We start from the raw sequence: 10,142 nt of genomic DNA on the forward strand, positions 1-10,142 counted from the left end.
GGATGCGTCAGAGTACTATCAGATCTGGACCGTAAGAACGGCCTGGATTCCGGGTGCCTGGAAGGTGGTGATGTTGCCACGTGTCCTGGGCTCCCCAAGGTCAACGCTGAATCCGTCAGAGTACTATCAGATCCAGAGCGTAGGAACGTTCTGGATCCCGGGAACCTGGACGGTGGTGATGCCGCCACGTGTCCTGGGGTCTTATGTTTGGGCCCTGGGCCTCTTCAATTGGGCCTAACTTATTATGGGCTATCATTTGCCCCCCACTCCCTTATGCGGGTTTACCCGGATGGGGGAGTAGAGTAATTGCCCTTGTGCCGCGGCGCCTTTGTAAAATTTTGGGGGTTGTTTGATTTGCTGCCCCCAAACCCCGGGGTCAAATGGGGATGAGACTCCGGGGTTAGCTTGGTTAGTCATTTGATTTTAGTTCAAGGTGGGGTTCCTTGAAATACTTTGGAAAATTTTGGGGGTTTGATTTATTGCCCCCTAAGCCCGGGGTCACATGGGGATGAGACTCCGGGGTTGACTTGGCTAGTCATTTGACTTGAGTTCAAGGTGAGAGTCCTTGAAATACTTTGGAAAATTTTGGGGGTTTGATTTATTGCCCCCTAAGCCCGGGGTCACATGGGGATGAGACTCCGGGGTTGACTTGGTTATTTGATTTTAAGTTCGAATTTTGGGCACGGTTTGGTGGGCAAGTACGCTCCTGACATTTGATTTAACTGGACTCTGAAAAGCTGTCGCTGCAAACCCGGGATGCCAGGCGGCTGTTGGGATTCCAGCCGGGGTCAGAGATATACACCTGTTATGCGTATCTTTTGAGTGTACAGTTTTTTGTTTCCCCCCTTTGTTGCCTAAAAAGACGCGCCGTGACATGATTGCAGTGGTGGTAATAACTGCTGCGGTTATTAATTTGTCGCCAATCAATTGGTGCCACGTAGCCCCGACGGTTTCTTTAACCCAAAAACCGCTTACATCATTCTTCCTTCTATAAATACCACCCTCTCCTTTTCTTTTTTCATTTACGCAAACACTTCTGCATAGAGAGATAAGAGCATTTTACAGAGATTTTTGGAGCATTCGCTGTTGAAGCCGCATTTCCTTCTCCTGCTACTTTGTAAGCATATTGATTTCTCACCTCTCTCCTTTACTTCTTCTTCATTCGTTATCGCCATGCATGTAACCATTTTGTGAGAGTTTTGCTTCGCTCTTTCGTATTCCTTGTTCGAATTTCATGATTGTCTTGTTCATTCGACCTTTAATCTCTGTAGTTTGTAGATTTTGCATGGCCTTTGCAATGGTTTTGTGCTTGATTTGCGTATTTAACACGGATTTTGGTAGTATTGTGTGCGAATAAGTGGGTTTTTGTAGTGTAAATAGTTGTAGAGCCCGGGGCGTGTTCTTGGTATATGCTTTCTGTTGTATATGTATGTATATGCTGCAGATCTTGTTTTTTGGGGTAAGATACGTACATGATTTGTTTCTAAACTTGTTCTGTTTTTTTGTCTTGTTTTGTTGTTGGGTTCGGGTTTGGCATTGACTCCGGGGTGCGTTTACATAGACACGTGTAGTATATGCCAGGTAGTCGTTTTAAGCGTATTGCTACTCTTAGGAATCGGTATCCCGAGCGTCCTGTCGGGTTAGGTGAACTTAACTCCTTCTACCCCTCTTCCTCTTCCAGCTACAGTTCAGTAGAAATGCCTCCCCGGGTTGACCCGCCTCAACAAGTTTTAGCTCAGACCCTAGTATTAGGTCCCGGGGGTACCTTATCGAATCTGGATGGGTCGTGGGAGGATGTAGATGAATGTTTTGTCCAGTGCCGAGTGAACCCCAAGCCCATGAGCTTTTATTACAGAGATTTATCCGAGGCATATGGGGGCCCGGATGGTTTGGGAGGCCGGGAGCCTTATAATGAGGATGAGATGGATAGGAAGTTCTTCACCGCCCCGGGTACTAGGTATGAGTGTGGGGCAGTTCATAGAGAGGTTCAGGAGAAATACACAGACGCCGAGGTAGATGGTGCCCTTAGGCTTGCCTTTAACCTTGATGACACCTACCAGTGGAGATGGCCTGAGGAGCATGAAAGGGTATACCACCGACCGGAGGGGGGATGGGTTGGAATTCCACTTGAGCATCTCCGGGGCATGCGCCTCGGACTACATCAGTTCACCAAATCCCTATGCCGGGATGTTTATGGTATCCCTTTTACTCAGCTGGCCCCGAACTCGGTGAAATGGATCAGCTGGTTTTTAGCTTGCTGTCATGCCAAAAATTACCTCCCCACCTTCAAACTTTTTCATCATATTTTTAAAATTAAGAGATCCACCGCTCGGCCGATTTACGAGTTCATGTTTATGATAGAGGATTGTGGGTATCCCTCTGATAAGATGGTGCTCCCGGTTAGTATGTTGACGTCGCTTAAGGGATGGCACCGGGAGTTCATTTTTGTCCGGGGTGGGGATCTGGAGTTCATGCCACTCCATAAACTTGAGATTAAAACAGATAGGTTTCCGGTCCAGCGACTCGGGCAAGCAGCTCTCGCGATGGTTTATGCCTTCTGTGGGGCACTTGGGACGCAGTGGACCCGGGACTATTTTACTAGCAATGAGAACATGCATGCTGCCGGATGTAAGTCTATTGCCTTTGCTTTATTTTGATACTGTATCTGTTTATTGATTGCTTGTATCCGGGACTGATTTCTTGCTGTTTTCCTTTTCAGGTATTCCGAAGTTGATTCCCTATCCCCCAAATATGTCTGCCCAACTTAAAGATCTGTCGGCCAAGCTGCGAAGGATTGGGGGAATGACTAGCGTGGATGTTGGGAAGAAGAAGGTTGGAGAGGGTGATGATGCGGCCCGGAAGGCGGCGCCGTCTCGCCCGGGGAGGACGACAATCGTGATCGATGAGCCCCGGTCCGAAGACGTGCAACAGGGGGATGTGATAAGAGTTCCAATGCCTCGAAAGAGGAAGGGTGTCCCTGCGAGTTCCGGGGATAAAAGTGGCGATGTTTCTGAGGGCCCGGTTTCGAAGAAGGCTGCTATTGATCTGGCTCCGGACACTCCGGAGACTCTGAAGGCCTTGCTTGCTAGTTTTACCCCGGAGGCTCGCCGGAGGGAGTTGTTCGAGAATTATGCCAGCACGGCGGAGAGGAAGAAATACAGGAAGGAGCCCCTTGATGACTTCCTGGTCGAGCTTCAGGAGGACATCACTGCTGTAAGTATTTTTCTTGTTTTCTTCTTGTACTCTTGTTTTTGTGTTGCCTAATCATGACTTTTAATGTTTTCAGGCTAACTCCCGGGTTGCTGGACTGGTTTGCATAACCCGGAGCCTTCAGGCGAAGGCTGATGCTGCCGAAGTCTATCAAGTTGAATCTGAGAGGCTATCCCGGGAGATCCAGGAGTTGAAAGAGGCCAGTGCAAGGGAGGCTGCTGCTCATAAGAAGATTATAGATGAGATCCGGGAGAGGCAGGACCGGGCTGAGGCTTCTGTCCAGGAGATGAGGGCTGAAAATCAGAAGTTGAAAGATGATCTTGCCGCCCGGCCCACCCCCGAGGAGGTTCTGGCAGGGTTCCGGGGGACTCCCGCGTATTTCGAAGAGCTGAATGATAAAGCGCTGGAGAAGATCCAGATCTGCTGGAATGTTGCTTCGAAGTATCTCGGCGAGGAGCCTCAAGGTACAATAGACGTCTTCCTGGAGAAGTATATAGAAGAGGAGACCCGATTGGAGCAGGAAAAGGAAGCTGTCCGGGCAATGGAGTCTGGTGTTGGGACGTCCAGCAATGTTCCCTTCTTCTCCGGGTCGCCACTTGCTGAGCAGCCTCCCCTACCAGAGGGCAATCCGGAGCAGCCTCTTTCGCCTCCCGCCGACTCTGCCGCTGAAGCTTAAAGATTCTGCCATGTCTTGGCATGTAATTTTATTTCCTTATTTTTAGTTTGAGCAATTTCGAACTGAGCCTTTTGGTTTTGTTAACTTGTCTGTAATCTGAATGATTTCGGTTTTCCCCCCGGGGTGTGGTTCCCTGGGGTAGTTTAACATGATTGTGCTTTTCTTTCTTTCCTTATTGATTTGTTAGGAAATTCTTTGGAGTACACATGGGCTGTGTTTCTGCGGACCCTGGGTTGGGGTAAAAATATTTGACTTTGAGAAATTTTATAAGTACTCATGGGTTGAGTTTTTATAGGACCCCGGGCAGGGGTAAATCTCCATTTGATGAAAAAATTCAAAGTACACATGGGCTGTGTTTTTATAGACCCCGGGTTGGGGTAAAAATATTTAACTTTGAGAAATTGTATAAGTACTCATGGGTTGAGTTTTTATAGGACCCCGGGCAGGGGTAAATCTCCATTTGATGAAAAAATTCAAAGTACACATGGGCTGTGTTTTTGCAGACCCCGGGTTGGGGTAAAAATATTTATCTTTGAGAAATTGTATAAGTACTCATGGGTTGAGTTTTTATAGGACCCAGGGCAGGGTAAACCTCCATTTGATAGAAATTTTCCAAGTACACATAGGCTGTGTTTTTTTTTATGGTAAATAAATAAGCGACATAATGAAAGTGATTCAAACTATGGAACACTTAAAGTAGAGTTTTTCATTCATATTAAGAGCAAAAATTACATTCTGGGGTGAATGAGGACAGTGCTTACATCAAAATATCATAATATAGATGTAGATGTGTTTCCAGGGTGTGTACCTTTTCCTTATTGGTAGAATTTCCTTAGGCGGGTTCCATGCCAGGTGTTGGGGACCTCGGTTCCGCTGAGGTAGCTTAGCTTGTAAGTTCCTGGACGAATCACTTCTTTGACTATATAAGGGCCTTCCCAGTTTGGCTGTAGTTTTCCCTGGTTAGTTGGGTCCGAGGCTTCAGTGTCCCGGAGTACTAGATCTCCTGCCACATATTCCCGTATTCTGGCTTTCTTCGCAAAGTAAAGCTTTGTTTTTTCCTTGTAGCTTTCCATTTTTTCTACGGCCCGATCTCTTACTTCGTCCAGGAATTCGAGGTTGGTCCTGAGGCCTTCTATGTTGGAGACCTCGTCAAAGTTGGTCACTCTGTGAGAAGGGGATCCGGTCTCTATCGGTAACCGGGCTTCAGTACCGTAGGCGAGCTTGAATGGAGTCTCCCCGGTTCCCGTCCGGGGGGTAGTTCTGTATGACCATAAAACCTTCGGGAGTTCATCCGGCCAGTTCTTTTTAGAGTCTTCCAGTCTCTTTTCCAGGCCTCGGAGTATAATTCTGTTTGTGACCTCAACTTGTCCATTCCCTTGTGGATGGGCAACAGATGCTTTTTTGTGTCTGATCCCGAGTTCTTTTAGATAGGTTTCAAAATCTGAACCCACGAACTGCGGACCATTGTCCGAGATTAAGACCATCGGGATCCCGAACCTCATTACAATCGTGTCTACAAACTTGATGCAGTCTTGTTGGTTAATGGTTCTCATAGCCTTGGCCTCCGCCCACTTAGTCATATAATCTATTGCTACCAGGACATAACGGAGATCCCCTTTCGCTCGAGGGAAAGGACCCATGATGTCAATTCCCCAGACGGTGAATGGGATCGGTGAGAGAACGGATCCCGGGAGGCTTGACCCCTGTTTTGGTACGTTGCTGAACTTCTGGTACTTACTGCATTTTTTGACATAGGCGAATGAATCAGCGTGGATTGTTGGCCAGTAATAGCCTTGTCTGATGACTTTGTAGGCTAGAGCTTTAGCCGCTAGGTGATCCCCGCAGATCCCTTCATGAACCTCCCGGAGGCAGTAATGCGCTTCCTCCGGATCAACGCACTTTAGAGTTGGTGCAGAGAAAGTTCTCCGGTATAACTGATTGTTTTCTAGAAAGAAGCGTGCAGCCTTATACTTGAGGTACCGGGCTTTGTTCTGATCTTCCGGCAGGGTACCGTCCTCGAGGTAGGCTATGTAGGGCGTCATCCAGTTCTCCGGGCTGCTAACACAAAATACTTCTTGTCTATCGGTGCTGGGGGCTCCGAGTTCCTCGAAGTAAACCGAACTGCTTAAATCTGAAGTATTCTGGACGAGCTTGGACAGCTCGTCTGCTTTCGCATTTTCCTCTCTGTTTATCTGCAAGATGGTCGAGTCCGGGATGGTTTCCAGGATTGCTCTAACCATTTCCTGATATCGGGCCAATTTAGGATCTTTTGTGACATATTCACCATTGGTTTGTCTTACCACGATCTGAGAATCGCTGTAGATTATTAACCTCCTTACTCCAAGGGATTTGGCTAGCCTAAGCCCGGAGAGTAGGGCTTCATATTCAGCCTGGTTGTTTGTTGCTTTGAAGGCGAAGGTGATGGCCTGCTGAATTACGAATCCATCCGGGCTAGAGAGGATCAGACCGGCTCCGCTCCTTTCGGCTGTGGCCGAGCCATCAACATATAGCGTCCAAAGATCCCGGTTGTTAGACTCTTTTTTTCCTTTGGAACTGGTTTCAGGCGTTTCGGGGGTTTCTGGAAAAGTACATTCCATGACAAACTCGGCCAACGCCTGGGCTTTTATGGTTGTCCTCGGGATGAATTTGATGTTAAATTGGCTCAATTCAATTGCCCAATTGACTAATCTCCCGGAGGCGTCCGGTTTGTGGATGATTTTGCGAAGTGGTTGATTGGTGATTACTCTGATTTCCCTGCCTTGGAAGTATTGTCTTAGCTTTCTGCTCGAGTGTACGAGGGCCAGTGTGAATTTTTCCAGGTTGGGGTACCGGGTTTCGGCATCTTTCAGGACTTGGCTCGCATAATATACCGGGGTCTGTGTGCCATTCTCCTCCCGGATGAGTGCGGAGGATACTGCTCTCTCCCCGGCTGCGATGTATAGGTAAAGGGGCTCCCCGGGCTTTGCTTTTGATAAAATAGGCGGGTTCATCAAATGTCGCTTTACTTCTTCGAACGTTGTTTGACAGTCCGGGGTCCACTCTATTAGCTTTTTGTTTTGGGCCCCTTTCAACAGTTCGAAGAATGGTAGGCATTTTTCTGCCAACTTTGGAATAAATCTTCGAAGTGCCGCTAGGCATCCTGAGAGCTTTTGGATGTCTTTTTGAGTTCGGGGAACTTTCATTTCCATTATAGCTTTGATCTTCTCCGGGTTGGCCTCTATTCCTCTTTCGCTGACCAGAAAGCCTAAAAACTTCCCGGAAGGGACCCCGAACGTGCATTTTTCCGGATTCAGCTTCATGTTGTACTTTCTCAAGTTTTCGAAACACTCCCGAAGGTCCTGGATGTGTTCTGAGGTTGTGACCGACTTGACGATCATGTCATCAACGTAAGATTCCATGTTCCTGCCCAGTTGCTCTTTAAAGATGGTATTCATCATTTTTTGGTATGTTGCCCCGGCGTTGATTAACCCAAACGGCATCATAACAAAAGCGTAGACGGCCCGGTGTGTGATGAATGCCGTTTTTGCAATGTCTGCCGGATTCATCTTGACCTGGTTGTAACCTGAGAAGGCATCCATAAAACTTAACATGACATGGCCCGAGGTCGCGTCTATCAGCTGGTCGATATTGGGCAGGGGTAAGAGTCTTTAGGACATGCTGAATTGAGGTTTGTATAATCCACGCACATTCGCCACTTGCCGTTGGGTTTTTTGACCAGCACAACGTTTGCTAGCCAGTCCGGATACTTAATTTCACAGATTATGTCTGCCTTTAACAACTTCTCGACTTCTTGGTCGATTGCCTGTTGCCTTTCCGGGGCGAAGTTCCTTCGCTTTTGTTTGATTGGTTTTTGCTTTGGATCTACATCCAGACTGTGCATGGCCACGGATTCATCGATTCCTGGCATGTCTTCCGGGGACCAGGCGAATACGTCAGCGTGTTCTTTTAGTAGGCCGATAAGCTCCTTTTGGAATGTGGTTTCCAATCCTTTTCCGATTTTGATTTTTCGGGTGGGGTTCCCGGGTTCCAAATCTACCTCGATTGTCTGTTGGGCCGGTTCTACCTTCGTCTTCTCCTTGCTCTCTACAAACTTTTGAATCCGGGCGTCAGCGTTGGTTACGCTGTATCCGGAGTCTTCGATCATGTTCACATCCAAACGGGGCCTTTTACTAAGGTGTTCTCGATGCTTCTTTCTGCTTTGTCCCTTGGGCAGGGACATTATTCTCTTCCGGTTTTCCGGTTCCGTTTCTGCCATGACGAGTGCTTGACCATAGCATCTACCAGCCATTTCCCTATCTCCTTTCAGTTCTCCAGTGCCTCCTGGGGTGGGGAACTTGAGTTTCAAGTGGATAGTTGAGGGGATCGCCCTGAGCTTGGTGATAGTGGGCCTACCCAGGATCATATTGTATGAGGAGGTTGCGCTTATCACATAGAATTTCATCATATGGGAGACCACTCGGGGTGCGGTTCCAAATATGATGGGAAGATAGATGATACCCCGGATTGGAATCATGGTGTTCCCGAATCCGTATAAAGGGTCTCCAAGACAGGGATCCATTCTGAGGTGTCCGAGCTCCATCCTGTTAAGCGTGTGCTCGAATACGATATTAGCAGATGAACCATTATCAACTAGGATTCTTTTTACCTCGTTGTTTGCGATGTCGAGGGTCACCACTAATGCCAAGTTGTGATCCGGATCGAGGCCCTCATAATCAGAATAAGAGAAGCAAATCGGTTCGTCCTCCTGAGTCTGGATCATCATCACATCATTTTCCCGATCCGGGCTCCGCGGTGGAGAGACTGTGCCACCGAAAATAACATTCACCACATTTTTCCCTCTTCCCGTGGCTCTGTCTTTGTCATTCGAGCCCCTTTGAAGATACTGGTTCATGTTTCCTTTCTTTATTTGGTCTTCTATGAACATCTTGAGGGAGAAACAGTTTTCAGTAGTATGGCCATGATCTTCGTGATAGCCACAATGCTTGTCCCGGGCCCTGTTTTCGGGCGGCGCTGGCAAGGGTTTTGGCGGATAATAAAATGGTTTGCCCTTGACTTCACGCAAAACGTCGGCCCGGGGCCGGTTGAGGGGTGTCCACTCTGGTTCCAGCTTGGGTTCCTTCTTGGCCTTTTGTTTCCTTTCGTTTTTTCTTAATTCGGGGGACATTTCCCGGGGTGGGGTTCCCCGGGACTGCTGAATGTAGTTGGCTTGTCTGTCAAGCTTGTATCTCTTGTCTCTCCGGGACGACGAGCGTCACTCCGGAGACTCGTCATCGTCTTGTATTCTTCTGTTCATCTTCATTGATTTGAGGAAATCATTTTCCTTTATGAACTTTGATGCCAACGCGTATGCTGACGCCAGGCTTTGGGGCTCCCTGTGAATCAGGTCTTTGACATAGCCTTCACAAGATATCGGGTGCAAGTTTCTTCGAAAGATGTTTACTTCCTCCTTTTCTTCTAAGTTGGAGAGTTGGTTGATTGCTTCCTGGAATCTTTTGATGAATTCCGGAAGGGGTTCCTTGCTTCTTTGTTGGATTGTTTCTAGGTGACACATCTGCAGCTCGTTCATTCGGTTGGCCCTAAATCTTTTCAAAAATATCTCGCGGAAGTCTCTCCAGGAGTCCACACTCCGGGATGGTATGCGGCTGAACCATTTCTGAGCGCCCCCCTTCAGTGTTGATGCGAAGAATCGGCATCTAGTCAGGTCGCTGTAATAATAAATATTGGATATTTGCTCAAAATAGTTCAGATGCTCTTCAGGGTCAGCCAGCCCGTCAAAAGAGTCGAAATTGAAATGCTTCAGCCCTGACTCTCTAGGGGTGGCTTCCAGACTCTTTGTGAACGGGGTCGCTGCTGCCCCTACTTCCATGTCGCCCTCCACTTTCCTTTTAAGGTCTCGAAGGGCCCGGGCCATTTGTTCTTGCTTGGACTCCTTCTCCGGTTCTGAGTCTGAGGAAACGTGAATCCGGTGGGCCCTTCTCTTTAGTTTGGCCTCCTCCTCCCGGATCCTCCTTTCTATAGATTTTTGGGCTTTAGCCTCTTCTTCTTTCCGGATTCTCTCCCGGAGGGCAGCTTTTCTTATTTCATCTATGGCGTCCTCTGGTGGCTTTTTTAAATTCTTCGCAATCCGGTCAAAGACGGATCCCCGAGATTCTCCGGACTGTTCTTTAGACCGCTCTCGCTGATCCCCTGGGCGGGTCTCCGGCTCGGCGTTCTGCTTTTCCTTCCACAAGTCCATAGCCGCCTGTATCTGTTCCGG

At 48.0% G+C, this 10,142-nt stretch overlaps 1 protein-coding gene across 1 annotated transcript; it reads left to right on the forward strand.

Moving 5' to 3' along the window:
• Positions 1-549: 549 nt before the first annotated feature.
• Positions 550-3,953, forward strand: LOC141678468 (uncharacterized). Its single transcript, XM_074484796.1, has 3 exons — positions 550-2,628; positions 2,720-3,213; positions 3,287-3,953. Exons 1-3 carry the CDS (start codon positions 1,575-1,577, stop codon positions 3,884-3,886), a joined length of 2,148 nt encoding a protein of 715 aa, XP_074340897.1. The 5' UTR covers positions 550-1,574; the 3' UTR covers positions 3,887-3,953.
• The last annotated feature ends 6,189 nt before the right edge of the window (positions 3,954-10,142 follow it).

The sequence above is a fragment of the Apium graveolens genome, chromosome 8 (assembly GCF_009905375.1).
Source record: "Apium graveolens cultivar Ventura chromosome 8, ASM990537v1, whole genome shotgun sequence".
Lineage (NCBI taxonomy): Eukaryota > Viridiplantae > Streptophyta > Magnoliopsida > Apiales > Apiaceae > Apium > Apium graveolens.

Coding starts and splice junctions, on each gene's coding strand:
- LOC141678468 (XM_074484796.1), top strand. CDS start 1,575: ATGCCAGGTAGTCGTTTTAAGCGTATTGCTACTCTTAGGAATCGGTAT. Junction 2,629..2,719: donor GAACATGCATGCTGCCGGAT/GTAAGTCTATTG, acceptor TTTCCTTTTCAG/GTATTCCGAAGTTGATTCCC. Junction 3,214..3,286: donor TTCAGGAGGACATCACTGCT/GTAAGTATTTTT, acceptor TAATGTTTTCAG/GCTAACTCCCGGGTTGCTGG.